The sequence below is a fragment of the Oncorhynchus nerka genome, linkage group LG12, assembly GCF_034236695.1.
Source record: "Oncorhynchus nerka isolate Pitt River linkage group LG12, Oner_Uvic_2.0, whole genome shotgun sequence".
Lineage (NCBI taxonomy): Eukaryota > Metazoa > Chordata > Actinopteri > Salmoniformes > Salmonidae > Oncorhynchus > Oncorhynchus nerka.
Window position 1 is genome coordinate 74,061,273 of NC_088407.1, and position 20,128 is coordinate 74,081,400.

At 43.7% G+C, this 20,128-nt stretch overlaps 1 protein-coding gene across 1 annotated transcript; it reads left to right on the top strand.

The window, feature by feature from the left end:
- Window positions 1-282: 282 nt before the first annotated feature.
- LOC135574129 (protein qua-1-like) lies at window positions 283-792 on the top strand. The gene has a single exon (XM_065025016.1). It carries the CDS (start codon window positions 283-285, stop codon window positions 790-792), a length of 510 nt encoding a protein of 169 aa, XP_064881088.1.
- Window positions 793-20,128: the final 19,336 nt, after the last annotated feature.

The following is a 20,128-nucleotide window of genomic DNA, read 5'->3' on the forward strand; positions in this document are numbered from 1 at the left end:
GTTCAACTATACACTAAGGGTACACAGGTCTTTCCGTTAGCGTGTTGTTTGTGTTCAACTATACACTAAGGGTACACAGGTCTTTCAGTTAGCGTGTTGTTTGTGTTCAACTATACACTAAGGGTACACAGGTCTTTCCGTTAGCGTGTTGTTTGTGTTCAACTATACACTAAGGGTACACAGGTCTTTCCGTTAGCGTGTTGTTTGTGACGAGGGGACAGGGACGGGGATGAGGATGTGGGGACAGGGACGGGGGGCGAGGACGAGGGGACAGGGACGGGGATGGGGGACAGGGATGGTGGGACGGGGGACAGGGATGGGGGAATTGGGGAAAGGGATGGGGACGGGGGGACAGGGCCGGGACGGGGGGACAGGAACGGGGGGACAGGAACGGGACGGGGGGACGGGGGTACAGGGACAGGGGGGACGGGGGGACAGGAAAAGAGGAACAGGAACGGGGATGGGGGACGGGGTACAGGGACGGGGACGGGGGACGGGGTACAGGGACGGGGACGGGGGACAGGAACGGGGGACGGGGGACAGGAACGGGGACGGGGGGTGACAGGGGGCGGACAGGAACGGGACGGGGACAGGAACGGGACGGGGGACAGGGACGGGGAACGGAGACGGGGGGACAGGGACGGGGACTGGGGACAGGGGGAGGACAGGAACGGGGACGGGGGACAGGAATGGGGACGGGGACAGGGACGGGGGACAGGAACGGGGACGGGGGACAGGGATGGGGGTCGGAGACGGGGAGCAGGGACGGGGGACGAGGATGGGGGGCTTTAACACTAATTGCCCTCTTACCGGTTTTGTGTGGTGCTCTTGTCCTCAGGTTCAGTCTAATTAGTGGGCTTTAAGTGCGATCATCTGGCCACTTCCTCCACCATTGAGGCTCCAAACAGCACCAGGACTGGGGGAGACAATGATAGCCAATTATCCCCTTTTTTCACAAAGAGGGGGCCTTAGGGGTAAACATTAACGTGGATGATGGAGGGATGGATGGAGGGATGGAGGGAGGAGGCAGTGTCTGCTGGAGCAGTCCAGGTTGGTTGGGTGCGAGTGGGGGAATGCCAGGCAGGGGTTGGGCTTAGGGAGGATGGTGGGAGGCTTAATGCTGGAGCTAGACAGCATCAGAGGAGAGAGCACGGGGAGTCACGTGTGTTATTAAGGGTTCAGTCTTAGTATGGACAGTCCGGCCGGAGGAAAGAGACTGCTGTGAATTAGTATGCAATATGGTTCCTCTTTGGTTGCCATCTAACCAATGAGACCGCCCAGCTCATTCAAGGATCACGACTTATCAAATACAACATGGAGAAGAAGTCTTCTTAGCGATGGACAAATGCAAAATATATAGTGCATAAAATTGCTCTCTATGTATGGTTTGGGTTTTAATTGTCTGTACACATGTAAAGGCTGAAAATTCAGTACACAAGTTAAACATACCATTTGCAGGAAGGACCAAGGACTAGTGTACAGAATGTGTCTGTGATAAGTTAAACCTAGCTAGCGGAACCCCTCCCCAACAGCCAATGAAATTGCAGGGCGCCAAATACAAATCAACAGAAATCTCATAAATCAAATTTCTCAAACATACAAGTATTATAGGCACCATTTTAAAGATAAAATTCTCGTTAATTCAGCCACAGCGTCTGATTTAAAAAATGCTTTACAGCGAAAGCTCCACAAACGATTATGTTATGTCACCACCAAGCCACAGAAAAACCCAGCCATTTTTACAGCCAAAGAGAGGAGTCACAAAAGCACAAATAGAGATACAATGAATCACTAATCTTTGATGATCTTCATCAGATGACACTCATAGGACTTCATGTTACACAATATATGTATGTTTGGTTCAATAAAGTGCATATTTATATTAAAAAATCTCATTTTACATTGGTGTGTTATGTTCAGTGGTTCTAAAACATGCAGTGATTGTGCAGGGAGCCACATGAATTCACAGAACTACTCATTATAAATGTTGATGAAAATTCAAGTGTTATGCATGCAATATTAGATACACTTCTCCTTAATGCAACCGCTGTGTCAGATTTAAAAAAAACTTTACAGAAAAAGCATAATCTGAGTACGGCGCTCAGAGCCCAAACCAGCGAAAAGAAATATCCGCCATGTTGCGCAGTCAACATTAGTCAGAAATAGCATTATAAATATTCACTCATCTTTGATGATCTTCATCAGAATGCACTCCCAGGAATCTCAGTTCCACAATAAATGTTTGTTTTGTTCAATAATGTCCATCATTTATGTCCATTTATGTCCAAATAGCTTCTTTTGTTAGGGCATTTGGTAAACAAATCCAAAAGTGCGTTCAGGTCCAGTCGGAGGAAAAGTTCAAAAAGTTATATTACAGGTCGAAGAAACTTGTCAAACTAAGTATAGAATCAATCTTTAGGATGTTTTTATCATAAATGTTCAATAGAACTGTAGAAAAGCAATGGAACGCAGGTCGCTCTCATGTGAAATGCACGTGACCAGTGCATGGCTCTCTGCCAGACCACTGAGCTCTCATCCGGTCCCACTCCACAGTAGAAGCCTGAAACAACGTTCTAAAGACGTTTGACATCTAGTGGAAGCCTTAGGAAGTGCAACATAACCCATATCCCACTGTGAATTCGATAGGGGCTGAGTTCAAAAACTACAAACCTCAGATTTTCCACTTCCTGTTTGGATTTTTTCTCAGGTTTTTGCCTGCCATATGAGTTCCGTTATACTCACAGACATAATTCAAACAGTTTTAGAAACTTCAGAGTGTTTTCTATCCAATAATAATAATATGCATATATTAGCATCTGGGACTGAGTAGGAGGCAGTTCACTCTGGGCACGCTATTCATCCAAAAGTGAAAAGGCTGCCCCCTATCCCAAAGAAGTTTTAAGAAACCTTAGTTAAATCTTTGTGACCTTGAATGGGAAAGTAAACTCTGTACTATTCCTTCAGCACAACCACACAAAACATGGCCACCAATCTACAATGGTGGCCCAAACGTTTATAAGAACAAAGAAACTTGAGAGAGAGAAGAATTCTCTGAATCATCTCTCTCTACTTCTCTCAGCCTGTCCCTTTCTCTCTCTCTCTATCGTCCCTCTCCTTCTTTCTCTTTCATTGTTTAGGGTTCATCATTCGGTAGGCAGGCAGCGATAATCTTTTTATTTTAATTTTAATCATGATCAAGGCCCTGTGTTTGCTTATGTAATACACTGGAAAATGTTAATCTGGTTTAAAGGTGCCCTTCATCCTGGGCCACCTCTGAAAACAAAAAGAAAGTAGTGTTACTGTCATGGCGACAGACCTGGCAGTGATTAACAACACAGATCTCATTCCCGTCTGATAGCAGGGTCGTTTCACGAAAAGAGTGCGTTTTTTATTTTGATATTTTAAGTAGAAATTGTGGACCAATATTGCATTTTAAATGCCTGTTATATTAAATTAAATGCCCTTTAATGTAGACCAGATTGATAATTCAATAAATCAGATTGTTAGTATGAATAAAGGCTTGCTAAAGTGCTAAAATCCCAGCCTGATCACCCATGACACAAGTCAGTATTTGACGTCCATCCATATCTGTGGACGTTGGGAGATGATGTGGAAACCGGCCACTAGGAGCAACAGTAACATCTAATAGTCAAAACAGTGTAAAAGAAACAGGTGAGCGAGCTGGTTCTACTCTTTTTGGCAATTTTCTGGTGTTTTGTGGAAAACCCTGTTACGGTCAACCCTGTTACGGTCAACCATGTTACTGTCAACCCTGTTACTGTCAACCCTGTTACTGTCAACCCTGTTACAATTACGTTTGTTTTGACCAAGTTACACTTCTCAAAAAGGCACCAAATTGGTGGAACGACCTAGCAGCAGAGTTATTTAATTTGTTAAGTACAGACACATACATGCTAACATTTTCCAACCACTTTTCTTCCCTTACACAAGCTATATCCGATTCCCACCCACAACACCAATGGAAGATGTTATAGAAAATGTTATACAGCCAACGTTGTCTACCTTGTTTGTTTATGGTCCTGCTGCAACAACATGGGGTGAAAGCGGTGGTGGAAAACGACCCAACTCTCATACTTGAGTAAAAGTAAAGATACCTTAATAGAAAATGACTCAAGTAAAAGTGAAAGTCACCCAGTAAAACATTACTTGAGTAAAACTCTAGAAGTATTTGGTTTTAAATATACTGAAGTTCCAAAAGTCAATGTAATTGCTAAAAAAGTTAAAATAATTTCCAATTCCTTAGATTAAGAAAAACAGATACCAAAATGTTCTTGTTTTTTAAATTTACTCACAGCCAGGCTCACACTCCAACACTCAGACATCATTTACAAAATAAGGATTTGTGTTTAGTGGGTCCACCAGATCAGAGACCGTAAATGTTCTCTTGATAAGTGTGTGAATTGGACCATTTTCCTGTCCTGCTAAGCATTCAAAATGTAACGAGTACTTTTGGGTGTCAAGGATATTATATGGAGTAAAAAGTACATCATTATCTTTTGGAAAAGTAAAAGTTTTCAAAAATATCATTAGTAAAGTAAAGTACAGATACTGCAAAAACACTAAAAGTGTTTTTATTTCAGTATTTTACACCACTGGGTACAAGGCGGTTAATTAATATACTGTATGAGTGGAGTTGGCTGTGTGTGTGTGTGTGTGTGTGTGTGTGTGTGTGTGTGTGTGTGTGTGTGTGTGTGTGAGCAGAGTGGGCAGTGCATGGAGGGCCTGGGGGTCAGTGGGGTGTGGGGGAGCTGGATGAGTCATGGGACAGCTAAGACTGACATATCAGACCTGACTAACTTGCTTAATAGCGCAGAGTGTGATGTGTGGGCTTGAGAAAGGGAGTGTGTGTGAGAGAGGGAGTGTAAGAGAGAGAGGGAGTGAGTGAAAGAGTGATAGATAGGGAGTGTGAGAGAGAGGGAGGGAGTGTAAAGAGAGGGAGATAGTGTGAGAGAGAGGGAGTGTGAGAGAGAGGGAGGGAGTGTAAAGAGAAGGAGAGAGTGTGAGAGAGAGGGATTGAGTGGAGATAGAGGGAGGGAGTGTGTGAATAGAGAAAGGGAGAGTGTGAGACAGAGAGAGTGTTTGAGAGAGAGGGAGTGTGAGAGTGTCCTGACCTCTCCTGTCTCAGCCTCCAGTATTTATGCTGCAATTGTTTGTGTCAGGGGGCTAGGGTCAGTCTGTTAAATCTGGAGTATTTCTCCTGTTTTATCCGGTGTCCTGTGTGAATTTAAGTATGCTCTCGCTAATTCTTTCTCTCTCTTTTTCTCTTTCTTTCTTTCTTTCTTTCTTTCTTTCTTTCTTTCTTTCTTTCTTTCTCTTGGAGGACCTGAGCCCTAGGACCATGCCTCAGGACTACCTGGCCTGGTGACTCCTTGCTGTCCGCAGTCCACCTGGTCATGCTGCTGCTCCAGTTTCAACTGTTCTGCCTGCGGTTATGGAACCCTGACATTTTCACCGGACGTACTACCTGTCCCAGACCTGCTGTTTTCAACTCTCTAGAGACAGAAGGAGCGGTAGAGATACTCTGAATGATCGGCTATGAAAAGCAAAACTGACATTTACTCCTGAGGTGCTGACCTGTTGCACCCTCGACAACCACTGTGATGATTATTATTTGACCATACTGGTCGTCTATGAACATTTGAACATCTTGACCATGTTCTGTTATAATCTCCACCCAGCACAATGAGAAGATGACTGGCCACTACCTCATAGCCTGGGTCCTCTCTAGGTGTCTTCCTAGGTTCTGGCCTTTCTAGGGAGTTTTTCCTAGCCACTGTAGTTCTACACCTGCATTACTTGTTGTTTGGGGTTTAGGCTGGGTTTCTGTACAGCACTTTGTGACATCAGCTGATATAAGAAGGGCTTTATAAATACATTTTATTGATTGTGTGAGAGAGAGAGGGAGAGTGTGAAAGAGAGGGAGTGTGTGAGAGAGAGGGAGTGAGAGAGAGAGAGAGGAGTGGAGAGAAAGAGGGGGAGTGTGTGAGAGAGAGTGAGAGAGCGAGAGAGAGTGAGAGAGAGAGTATTTGAGAGAGAAGGAGTGAGAGAGAGTGGGAGTGGAGAGTGGGAGTAGAGAGAGAGAGAGAGAGAGAGAGAGAAAGAGAGGAGAGAGGCAGTGTGTGAGAGAGAGAGGGAGTGTTTGAGAGAGGGTGTGTGAGAGAGAGAAGGAATGTGTGAAAGAGAGGGACTGTGAGAAAGAGAGAGAGAGGGAATGGAGAGACAGAGAGAGGCAGTGTGTGAGTGTGAGAGAGAGGGAGTGAGTGAGAGAGAGAGTGTGAGAGTGAGAGGGAGTGGAGAGAAAGAGAGTGAGTGTTTGCAAGAGAAGGAGTGTGTGAGAGAGGGAGTGGAGATAGAGGGAAAGGGAGTGTGTGAGCAAGAGGGAGTGTGAGAGAGAGAGAGGGAGTGTGTGAGAGAGAGAGGGAGTGTGTGTGAGAGAGTCACTGGAGATGAGAACCTTTGATGTCATTCAGAGAGGAGAGAAACATTTTTTTTAAAGATAGAAAGAAAGAGAGTGAGAGAAGCCAGGCTAAGAGTCAGCAGGGTTGTCATGGTGACCAGGGTTTTGTCACAAATGGCACCCTATTCCCTTACAGTGAATAGAGTGCCATTAGAGACGCAAACCAGGATGTAGGGATAGACAGGATTACAATTTCCCAAGGAGCACGTAAGGTTTTATTTAATGAATGAGTCACTGAATCATCTCCAAATTGTACAACTCCAAACACAGCAACAGTCAGTCAGTCAGGCATGCACTCTGAGGGCCTGGAGCACCTGAACCCTGCAGGTTGGATTCCTCCCGACACGACACCTGTTGGAGCAGGTGAACCCTGCAGGTTAGATTCCTCCTGACATGACACACCTGTTGGAGCAGGTGAACCCTGCAGGTTAGATTCCTCCTGACATGCCACACCTGTTGGAGCAGGTGAACCCTGCAGGTTGGATTCCTCCCGACACGACACCTGTTGGAGCAGGTGAACCCTGCAGGTTGGATTCCTCCCGACACGACACCTGTTGGAGCAGGTGAACCCTGCAGGTTAGATTCCTCCTGACATGACACACCTGTTGGAGCAGGTGAACCCTGCAGGTTAGATTCCTCCTGACATGCCACACCTGTTGGAGCAGGTGAACCCTGCAGGTTGGATTCCTCCCGACACGACACCTGTTGGAGCAGGTGAACCCTGCAGGTTGGATTCCTCCCGACACGACACCTGTTGGAGCAGGTGAACCCTGCAGGTTAGATTCCTCCTGACATGACACACCTGTTGGAGCAGGTGAACCCTGCAGGTTAGATTCCTCCTGACATGACACACCTGTTGGAGCAGGTGAACCCTGCAGGTTAGATTCCTCCCGACATGACACACCTGTTGGAGCAGGTGAGCCCTGCAGGTTAGATTCCTCCCGACATGACACACCTGTTGGAGCAGGTGAGCCCTGCAGGTTAGATTCCTCCTGACATGACACACCTGTTGGAGCAGGTGAACCCTGCAGGTTAGATTCCTCCTGACATGACACACCGGTTGGAGCAGGTGAACCCTGCAGGTTAGATTCCTCCTGACATGACACACCGGTTGGAGCAGGTGAACCCTGCAGGTTTAGATTCCTCCTGACATGACACACCGGTTGGAGCAGGTGAACCCTGCAGGTTAGATTCCTCCTGACATGACACACCTGTTGGAGCAGGTGAACCCTGCAGGTTAGATTCCTCCTGACATGACACACCTGTTGGAGCAGGTGAACCCTGCAGGTTAGATTCCTCCTGACATGACACACCTGTTGGAGCAGGTGAACCCTGCAGGTTAGATTCCTCCCAACATGACACACCTGTTGGAGCAGGTGAACCCTGCAGGTTAGATTCCCCCTGACATGACACACCTTTTGGAGCAGGTTAACCCTGCAGGTTAGATTCCTCCCGACATGACACACCTGTTGGAGCAGGTGAACCCTGCAGATTAGATTCCCCCTGACATGCAGGTTAGATTCCCCCTGACATGACACACCTGTTGGAGCAGGTGAACCCTGCAGGTTAGATTCCTCCCGACATGACACACCTGTTGGAGCAGATGAACCCTGCAGGTTAGATTCCCCCTGACATGACACACCTGTTGGAGCAGGTGAACCCTGCAGGTTAGATTCCCCCTGACATGACACACCTGTTGGAGCAGGTGAACCCTGCAGGTTAGATTCCCCCTGACATGACACACCTGTTGGAGCAGGTGAACCCTGCAGGTTAGATTCCTCCTGACATGACACACCTGTTGGAGCAGGTGAACCCTGCAGGTTAAACCGTACCTGCTTGGACCGCCTTCAGCATACTTTGCCAAATGTTTCTGTATGTACTGTACGCGCCTAAATATGGGTCCCTCCCATGATCCAATAAATAGATAACCAGTTAGATATGGATTTTAAGTTCATTTATCTCAGTGATGGTCAAGTGCAATTAAATTGATATTCTGCTGTTATCAAGATAGAGTCAAATGTTTGACATGCTGATCGATAGAATGCACCAATTATATTTGTGGGTGTTATGTTCTAAAATTGGGTCGAAAAACTGCTAATGACGATACCCAACATCTCACTGATTACATGACAATATGATGCTAGTTTAATAAAACTGTTTACTCTACTCTCTCCAGTATACAGTATATCAGTGTTGGTTGTTTGTGTGAATGTTGGCTGTTGATGAGTATCATGACTAAGCCTGGCTAATCTTCCATTCCATTCACACTCAAAGGAGGACTTATTTCTCTATACATAGGTGACCCATTCATTTCCTTCTTGCATGTTCAGTTCCGGAAGATCATTGTCAAATCGAATGAGATGTACAGTATAGTATGCAGCATCTCAAATTGGATTGCATGGCTTCTTAAACGAAAGCAACTAATTTCATGGCTAATGTGCTTAATTTGAGAAATAATTAAAGATTTCCACACTTGTTATTTGCCATATAATTTATACAGTGGGGTTGCCACTTTTAAACAGGATTTTTGTATAAATATATTTTTTCATTCATCAAATGTACCCAATGCAAAATTAGAAAGCAGATCATTATGTCTGTTTCAACGTTGGACTACAAAGTGAGTTAGGTTTATGCCTTTATTGTGTACAGTACTACAGTCTACTTTGACCACATTTTCTTTGTGGTTACTAGAACAGAGCGTTGACACTTTCAAGTTGTGATAGTTGTGTTTTATACTTCATCAGAGACTTAAAACATCTTAACTCAACAAAAGTTATTCCTCCCCAAAAAACAATCTACATGAATAACAAAACATGTCTCCTGACATGTGCATAACAGCAATTTGATTGCAAACAATGTATAATTAAGGGAGCGCATGTAACATAAAGTGCAAACACTTCAATTGTTAAAGAAAAAATAAATAGTATATAATTATATAATGAATAAAAAATTCCGGCCTATAAATGCTGATTGATGTCCAGGATGGGCTCGTCTCTAACGGCAGCTGGTTGACAGTGATTGCGAAAGCCCATTTAACAGCTGATGGTTTGTTATGATTGGACATGTCACTCTTCTTCTGCTGATTAAAAAGGGAACAGAGAAAAAGCCTAAAACGTACCCATGCCTGCATCCTCTCCTTTATGTGGGTTTTATTTATTTATTTATTTTTGCTCAGGCAAAAGCGATGGGTGCATATTATTTTGTCAGTCAATGCCACAACATACGTGTAACATTCAGAGGGTTTGCAAAGACGCAGACTGCCCTTTTCTTTCTCGCTTGGAGAAAAACTAACTTCTCTTCCAAGAAGTTTGTCTCTAAATAGGTGTGAAAACGTGATATTTCTGTATTTTACAGTGCCTTTGGAAAGTATCCATACTCCTTCACTTTTCCACATTTTGTTAGGTTACAGCCTTATTTTAAAATTGATTAAATTGTTTTTTCCCCATCATTAATCTGCACACATATACGACAAAGCAGAAAACATGTTTTTAGAAATTTTTCCTAATTTATTTGTAAAAACCCACTGAAAGTATAACATTTACATAAGTATTCAGACCCTTTACTAAGTACTTTGTTGAAGCACCTTTGGCAGTGATTACAGCCTCAAGTCTTCTTGGGTATGATGCTACAAGCTTGGCAAACCTGTATTTGGGGAGTTTCTCCCATTCTTCTCTGCAGATCCTCTCAAGCTCCGTCATGTTCAGGTCTCACCAGAGATGTTAGATCAGGATCAAGTCTGGGCTCTGGCCGGGTCACTCAAGGACATTCAGAGACTTGTCCTGAAGCCACTCCTGCATTGTCTTGGCTGTGTGCTTAGGGTCATTGTCCTGTTGAAAGGTGAACCTGTCTGAGGTCCTGAGTGCTCTGGAGAAGGTTTTTATCAAGGATCTCTCTGTACTTTGCTCTGTTCATCTTTGCCTCGATCCTGACTAGTCTCCCAGTCCCTGTCGCTGACAAACATCCCCATAGCATGATGCTGCCACCACCATACTTCACTGTAGGGATGGTGTCAGGTTTCCTCCAGACGTGACGTTTGGCATTCAGGCCAAAGAGTTCAATCTGGATTTCATCAGTCCAGAGAATCTTGTTTTCATGGTCTGAGAGTCTTTAGGTGCCTTTTGGCAAACTCCAAATGGTTGTCATGTGCCTTTTACTGAGGAATGGCTTCCGTCTGGCCACTCTACCATGAAGGCCTGTTTGCTGGAGTGCTGCAGAGATGGTTGTCCTTCTGGAAAGTTCTCCCATCTCCACACAGGAACTCTAGAGCTCTGTCAGAGTGAACATTGAGTTCTTGGTAACCTCCCTGACCAAGGCTCTTCTCCCTCGATAGCTCAGTTTGGCCAGGAGGCCAGCTCTAGGAAGAGTCTCCAAACTTCTTCCATTTAAGAATGATGGAGGCCACTGTGTTCTTGGGGACCTTCACTGCTGCAGAAATGTTTTGGTACCCTTCCCCAGATCTGTGCCTCGACACAATCCTGTCTCAGAGCTCTATGGATAATTCCTTCGACCACATGGCTTGGTTTTTTCTCTGACATGCACTGTCAACTGTGGGACCTTATATAGACAGGTCTGTATATACAAAAACTGTTTACGCTTTGTTATGATGGGGTATTGTGTGTAGATTGCTGAGGAATTTGTTTTATTTAATCCATTTTAGAATAAGGCTGTAACGTAACAAAATGTGGAAAAAGTCAAGGGGTCTGAATGTTTCCGAATGCACTGTGTGTACACTGAGTGTACAAAACATTAAGAACACATTCCTAATATTGAGTTGCACCGCCTTTTGCCCTCAGAACAGCCTCAATTTGTCATGGACTCTAGAAGATGTCAAAGGGCTCCACAGGGATGTTAGCCCATGATGACTCCAATGCTTCCCACAGTTGGGTCAACAAAAAATCCTTCTTTCACCTGTATCCTCCCCTTCATCTACATTGATTGAAGTGGATTTAACAAGTGACATCAATAAGGGATCATAGCTTTCACTTGGATTCACCTGGTCAATCTATGTCACCTGTTCAGTCTATGTAATGTTTTGTACACTCAGTGTATATTTCCACACTATGAGGTTGTGAAAAGGATGATAAAGCCCTTTTACTGTAAGAGCTGTTTGAAAAGATTGCCTGAAATGTCAGCCTGTTTTGGTGGGATGGAGTTCTGGTCTGCCTGGTGACATCATCAGGCGGTAAAATAGCTAATAGATCGATAAGAAAGAGTTCCAAACCTCTCTGCCAGACCACTCCCAGACAGTCCTAGCAAAATGCTTGCTTGCGAAATTACTTCTTGTCCATTTTTTGTTAATTTTAACCCAGAAATGATTTGGTATTTTGTATTGTCTGCATTGGAACTTTAAGTTTCACTCTTCTTAGAAATCAGAGGTGGTACTTTGGTTTTAGAAGTGGTGAGGACATAACCTGGTGGAGGATCTGGGGGAGTACCCCCAGAGCTTTGTTGGGCATCTAAAGTACATTTCTTGCATTTTTACAAAATCCAATATGTCGTCTCCATTTAGAACAAAAAGTAAGCAAAATGCCCACAGTCTTCAAGCTAGGTAAGAGATAATTATTTAATATGTTTAAGTGGTTAATAAAACTGAACTAGATCAAAGGTAATTCGATAATAAAAATTGTGTTGCATCTAACCAATAGCCTAACAAATGAACAACTCTTGAAATATACATAGGCTTTTGATTGTCTTTATTAAGATATCCTGCATATCAAATTTCCGCCATAACGACCTGTCAACCCGAGCAACCTGCACGCCCGACCCCTACCAGTCTAGTCAACAACTCAACGCTCTCCCAACACAAGTTCCTTCCCAATTTCCACCTTACATTTTTTGAGTTCCCAAAGGAAAGATTTGGAAACAAAAAAACACAACAAAAAAACAAACACATATAAGGTCATGTTTTCAAAATACATACTCCTTTAGTCATACTGTATTCCATATAAGGCGTTCAGACCTTATGAAAGTTGCCCAGTATACCCTTCATCTTGTCATTAGTCAAAGCTAGTGATACATAACTTGACATTGTGGGAGGATAAGCAACAATTCAATTAATGGCAATGCATTTCTTAGTCGCTATGAATGCTAGGTTACACAGTTTCTTCTGATAAGTCTCCAGTATCAACATTACCAAGCAATCAAAAACAAGGAGAAGGTAGAATCTGTAGCCATGCTGACAGAAGAACATACTCTTTGCCAGAATTCAGCCAGCCTTCACAAGACCACGACATATGCAAATATGTCCCTATTGTGTTTTACACCTCCAGCAGAGGAATTACATTTCTGAGTGCATGTAATTCAGTTTGACTGGCATATAGTTCCTTCTATGGATGGCCTTTAAACTGCATTTATTTATGTCTGAGATAATATGAACATGATTGGGCATTCAAACATATCTGTATCTATACCTTCTACCAGGTCTTCCTCACATTTCTTGTTTTACATGTTTTGTGTCATTGGGAAAAGCCTCTATTAACCCTTGATACAGTTTGTAAATCAACTTTGGAGGTTTGTCAGACTTAAATAAATATTGATTACCCATTTATTTGTCTCTGTCTGCACATCGTCCTTCTACAAGGTAGGCTATATCGCATAGGCCTATGTAAAATGTAACAAGTGTCTCTGGCATCATTCTTGCTGCTTCCAGTTCAGTAATCATACCTGTGCAATCAGGCGCATGTGTGGCCTTAATTAAATAGAGTAGACTACAGGCTATGCATGGGCAGGGAAGCAGGGGGCAGTTATCTTTCCAAGGAAGTGTACTTCATAAATAGGCCTATGCTTAGACTGTAGATTACTACATTTCCTAGAAAGGCCTAAGTATTGATCAGCCACATATATTTTTTTTTATTATGTTTTTGGATACATGTAGTGACTCAGTGCTAGAAAATGGTATATCTACAGTTGAGGACCAATGGGAAAGTAATTCTGCTTTGAAAGTAGATAAACTTGTAACCCCACTTTTGAGAAAATGGCCCTTGAATGTTTTGTTACACCTACTGGGGAGCTCTTCTTTGACTACTACACCCATTTAGCATCTTTCACACCCTCTTAAATCTTAGCCCCACCCACCTCTTTAAGGATTCACATGTGAGGCCATGTGCTAAACAGTGAGCACGATAGTGTACAAAAAAACCTATGATTTCAAGACTAAAGGCTGGTTTATGCTACGTCTATCGACATGTCTGTATACAGTTGTCGCAGTGACATCATGAACATTCTATTGTTTTCCAACATAAAACTTGTCCTTGTTGTTATGACAAAACGACAGGCTGAATGACATCAGCAGCCTGGTTGTCCAAAATAGTATAACTGGTGTATTTTAACACCAACAAACCCATCTGTTTAAAACTGAATTTGGTATATGTCAATCTCGCAAACCAGGCAACTAAAGGCAACTTTCTAAACACTGTTTAGCTAGCTAACATTAAGTTAGCTGGCTAGCCAGTTCAAATAATGACCATATCATATAGCTGACAACATCTTAAATTGAGCTAATTTGCATTCATTTCTACAGGAAAACAAACTCACAACAGGATCATTATTTACAAGTTAATGGAGTGATAATTACAGAAAATAGCTTACAGGAGTGAGTGTGACAAAATAAAAGCAGGGCATTCTACTGGAGCACTTTAGAACTTTGACACTATCTCGTTGGCCTAACATTATATCCTAATTTGACTTTGGTGCAAGTCACGTTTTTCTTCACATTACCGTCTCAGGTAAAAACACACTAGCTAGTTAACATTAGGCTATAACTAGCAAAGCAAATGGCTCTGAGATATGAATAAGACTACTACACAGATCATACACGTAACATTAGCTAGCTAACTGTACGCTTTAACTTGCAATGACAACATTTGAAATTTATCATATGTAAAAATGTATATTGAGCACTGAGTCTCTTAGCTGGACTCTCTTACCTGTCCGTATACATGGTTGAACTCTTCTCCCTCTGTCACGGATGCCAATGTTGTCCTTAGTTTGAAGATGTAATCCGGAGACAGGTGTTTTATACAACAGCCTTCTGTGTTCTCTTTTCGACTCCCTCCGCATTTGCAATCAAACAGGCTGGCTAAACAGGATGGCTAAACTCCCAGAAAACAAATTTAGCGGCTTAGCACTAGTTTGAAGTCTTAGCAGCGCCTTCTTCGTTGACCTCTGGGTTGCGCTAATGTTAAGGAAGTGGAGATGTGCGTTAACAGACAGAGGCCTGGAGGGGTCAGTTTCTTTGGACCTTTACTTAATAATGCTCAGAGTGGCTTTTGGGAGCAGAACAGTTATTAGTGTATACAGGATGGAGTACACATTGTGTGTTGCATTCAGGCTTTAGAGACTTAACTGAATGAATTGATTTCACCAGACTGCTACTGTTAAAATTCCATATGTACCAACACATGGTCTAACTATTCAAAGGTAGACAAGGTGTGAGTGTTTAACACAAGTTTTTAAACCTTTAACATAGTTCTCAGCTGTTTAGTAGCAAAGCAATGAATCAGCCATCTTCCTCAAGTGAATTACCAAGGAAGGTTGAATAGTTTTATTGTAGCCTATTGTCAACATTAGTGGAAGGACTGAATTTGGTGAACAAAATACTTTTCTCACAAATGGGTCTACTTTAGTCAAGGCCAGCAGAGTAATGGACCACTGTTGCCATTCAGGAATGATGACACCCACCAACCCTTCATGTATCTCTATTGTGGACATGACACCTGATTATTTTGCCTGGACCATCTTACAGTTCAGCTGTTGAAAGGTGTAAAACCAAGTGTCTCTGAGTGTCAATTGAAGACGAATTGAAGACAATTGAAGACAAACAATAGATCAGCTGATATGGACATTTAATTCTCAATACAGTCTAAAAAGCCGGGATGACTGAATGTCACCTGCCACCTGGACGACCCTGCAAGGTGTAAAGGTCAAAGGTTATGTCCAGGTGTATAGTATTAATGTTCCGTTTAAGGTCGCCTCCTAACCTTATTTCAGTGTTAGTTTCTTTATGAGACAGTCCCTCTCATTGAGTAGGGCTACTTCCCAATAGTTCGGGACATATCCGCAGTGTGTGGTAATGATTCCCTCATGTAGATAGAGATAGAGCCGTCGTCGTAAATGCGATTAACAACTCGCTAATTAAAGATCAATGGGGCGTCTTTTTAATGTGATTTGTTTAATGGATTTACTGGGGACACCCCGTCCATAAACCAGCAATGTCACCACAAAGGGATGAGATTTTGATATCAAACCTCCTTTCCTCCCTCCTCCCTCCTCCCTCTCTTCATCCACATGCCACGTTGACACCCTCCCTGTTTGTTCTCTTCCTGTTTTAAGAAGATACTTAAACCGATGCACCGGACCTAATGTACTGTCTGTGTTTTTCTTGCTACCACAACTGAACCAGGTCTATAGACTCTCTTAGTCGCCTATCAATCTCTCCCCCTACTAAAAATGAGGTCATTACAAGCCACCGCATAGTGACACAGAGAGCAGTTTGTTCTGTCAGTGTAAAAACATCATCATTTATGGTATAGCAGGAAGAAAAAACACCTTCATTCACTGCCGGCCAATACCTGTTAGGCTTGGCCAACTAATAAATAACCCAGAGTTTGATACATTAGCTATCAGGAGTTAGAATATGTCAACGACCCAAATAGCACCAAATTCCCTTTATTATGCACTAATTTTGACCAGCACCGTATGGACCCTGGTCAAAAGTAGTGCACTACATTGGGAATAGGGTACCACCTGGGACATATTTGATGTCTTTCAGGCACATGTTCAGGCGGTTTAATATATTGTTTTAATCAGGCAGCGACTTGCAGTAAGTTAGCACTCTGCCACCGATACAGTTTCCCACATTTCAGGGATTTGTGAGAGGAAAATAAATAAGCCACAGGCAGAGCCTCCATCCCACCTTACTTTCTCATTCTTATTCCCTGTATCAAAACCTCATGCCCCCCCCACCACCACACCCCAACTCCCCCCGTACAGTATTCATCCCTCATCCCATCCCATGTTCACCACCAGTGGCCTAGCTAAAGTTTCATTTCATTTCACTATTTTTCTAAATTAAAAAGACAAATGCCACACGTCTGGGGCAATAAGAGGGGCTTTTGATGGGGAATGATGTGCGAGGCCCTCATTTTAGCGGCTTAAACCGTTATAAAAACCTTTGTGCTGTGCCGTGCGAGGGGCAGGCGGCGCGATGAACGGCGAGGTGTGCGCGCGTGTGGAGCAGGCGGGTGCAGGGAATAAAGGCAGATAGAGCCTGAGCCAGGCAGGAGTTGGGTGTTAATACGGAGATTGGCTGGAGATTATACCAGGTTCTGGGAGATTCAGTCACAATATTTAAGTCTCTGCTTTTCTCAGACGGTAACCATGCCAACCTCACTGGGAAACTATTAAACAGCTCTGCATCGCAAAATAGGAGGCCTTTCTGAAAGCCAAAATGGTGGACTACCCTACCATCAACCCCAACACTGAATTAGCCCCTCATCAGTTGGGGAACATCGGGTGCTTACGGGACAAAGTGCTTCTTAGAGAAGAAAGGATTTTGACACAGAGACTCATTTTCAAATATATTGTTTCCCACAAACGTTTAGTTTAATAACTTTTGAAAGTAGTTTGTTATGAAAAGGAACTGAGAAACAGGTATCAAGAAAAACTTTTGACCTACAGAATTTAATAACTCATATACAGTACAGTGCCTTCAGAAAGTATTCAACTTACTGACTTTTTTCTCATTTTGTTGTGCAATAAGTGAATATACAAAGAGAAATTCATGCTTGTGACATACGAGTTCAGTTGACCATGACAATTAGTCAAAAACACCATCCCCTTTCTCTCTCCCTCTCTCTCTCTCTCTCTCTCTCTCTCTCTCTCTCTCTCTCTCTCTCTTTCTCTCTCTCTCTCTCTCTCTCTCTCTTTCTCTCTCTCTCTCTCTCTCTCTCTCTCTCTCCCTCTCTCCCTCTCCCTCTCTCTCCCTCTCTCTCTCTCTCTCTCTCTCTCTCTCTCTCTCTCTTTCTCTATTTCTCTCTCTAGCTCTTTCTCTCTCTAGCTCTCTCTCTTTCTCTCTCTAGCTCTCTCTCTCTCTCTCTCTCGCTCTCACGCCATCTATCCCTGACTCCCTGAGAAATAAAGGAGGGAATTTACACTCACACAGAAACGAATCCTAACCAATCCCTCTCTCCTCCATCCCCTCCTTTAATTTCCACCACATTGTAAACGACAAACAAATACACAAACCATATGTTGTTGGAGGTGGCTTGGTATTCTCTTAAACCTGGAACAGTGTTTAACTGACCAGAGACCTGAGCCTCCTCCTCTCTTCTCTTCTACCCCCTGATCAAAAAGCAAAGCAACAGATGTCAGCCTTTAGAATGCCTTAGAACATGTCCTCTGGCTGTCAAGGCTCTATATATCCCCCTGGTCCCCCATGCTGGGCCGAGGTTGGGCTGAGGGAGGGTAAGCCTTGGTAGGAGGGCTAGAGCAGCCAACTATCCAGGGGATCAGGGGTTTAGCCTGTCTCTGGAGGTGTGCTCCCCCACCCATCCCATCCCAGGGTTTGCTCTGCACACGGTCCAGCTAGTCTTCACCCAGCCTGGCAGACTTTCTCTCAGTACCACAGGGTTTGGTGTATCCCAGCTTGGAGAATGTATCTTGTACCTCTCTGAAATCATCTGCAGACAGAGATCCCCTGCCACTCTCCTAGGTAGCAGCGTTGTGTAATGAGCTGGCTCCTGAACTGGGGGACCACCCAGAGAAAACATTTTCTGCAGGACCTGTTTGGGAAAGCTGTACCAGGGAAAGTGTGTACCCTCCTCGAGCTGCTCAGTACACTACAGGTTAAGGACAGCCCAGCAAATATCTTTGAGTGCGTCGTCCGGGTTTGACAGTCATTGTAAATAAGAATTTGTTCTTAACTGACTTGCCTAGTTAAGGTAAAAAAAATGTCCCACAGAGGTGTAGCTGAGACAGCAGGCAGGGATCGAGGGATCCGGGAGAAGAGGGTACATTATGGATAAACAATGAGTGGTGTGGTAGACCGATAAGAAATAAGTCAAGTTGATGGACTGGTACATAGGGAAGCATATTTGTGGAGACAGTGAATAATGGGGCCTCAGGTAGTCTAGCGGTTAGAGAGTTTGAACAGTCACTGGTTCGAGACAACGAGGTGAAAATCTGTGTGTTTTGAACTTGGCAAGTCAGTTAAGAACAAAGTCTTGTTTTCACTGACGGCCTAGGAACAGTGGGTTAACTGCCTTGTTCAGGGCCAGAATGACAGATTTGTACCTTGTCAGCTCAGGGATTCAATCTTGCAACCTTTTGGTTACTAGTCCAATGCTCTAACCACTAGGCTACCTGTGCCCTTCAGCAAGGAAGTGAAACCCTAATTGCTCCGATTAGAGCGTTTGCTAAATGACTAGTGGAGATGTGGAAACAGAAACATTCATAGAGAGGACATATTAGCAAAACTGAGGTGTAGGTTCGGACTTCCTATCCCTGGATTGACAAGATGAAGTACCTGGACTCAGGTCAGATATAAACACTGGAAGAAGCTTCAGTTCGGCTGGCGGCACACACACACATTTGTTTTACTATCCCTGTGGGGACCAAACGAAAAAAAAGATCCTATTTTCACTAACCCTAACCCTAAGCGTTGAACTTTGAGCCCAAGGGGTCGGGTAAATGAGGAAGACACATTTCCGTTGAATGCATTCAGTTGTGCAACTGACTAGGTATCCCTCTTCCCTTCAGCCTAATTCTACTCTGTGTATAGTAATGACAAAACCTATGTGATGATAATGAGACAGTGAGCGTGTCATACCACACAACTTCAAAGCCGATTGCCACTCAATCTTTTTTGTTGTATAGTGAATGCCTGAAATTAGAAACATTGATTTATTTTTATGCTAACAAGGATGAAATCTAATCCCTGACCTCTTTTCAATGAAGATGAATCTTCAGAGTCCCAGAGAAACGCTTTACATGTGTTTTGTGATCATTTGCCAACTGCCAAATATTCAAACTTTGGAATTAATAAAAAATTGAGGGGAGAATTGAGGTAGCAGCCAAATCCTGTTGTTGTGATGGAGGAGACTCCAGCAGATTCCTGCATGGCTCTTTGTAAAGGAAAAAGCGTGTTGCCAAATGACCCAAACTGGCATTCTTTTTATGAGCCACCCCCAAACACAAACACTCAAACACAGGCATGGGCACAAATGCACACAGATGAACAGATACACAGTTGCATGGAAGCACACACAAACACACGAACACACACACACAAGCACACATGCACGTTGCCCACACACATGAACACACACACGCCAACTGTCCTACCCCTCCACACATACTCCTCATACTCATGCTTCTCCAAATCAACTCTACCCTCTACTCTAACCTCTACTCTACCCTCTACTCTACCCACTGCTCTACCCTCTACTCTACCCTCCACTCGAACCTCTACTCGTATCTCTACTCTACTCTACACTATACTCTACTCTACCCACTACCCACTGCTCTACCCTCTACTCTACCCACAGCTCTACCCTCTACTCTACCCTCTACTCTAACCTCTACTCTACCCTATACTCTACCCACTGCTCTACCCTCTACTCTACCCTCTACTCTACCCACAACTTTGCCCAA

Excerpts from the sequence above, each read along its gene's own strand:
- LOC135574129 (XM_065025016.1), top strand. The coding sequence starts at position 283 with ATGGGGGACAGGGATGGTGGGACGGGGGACAGGGATGGGGGAATTGGG.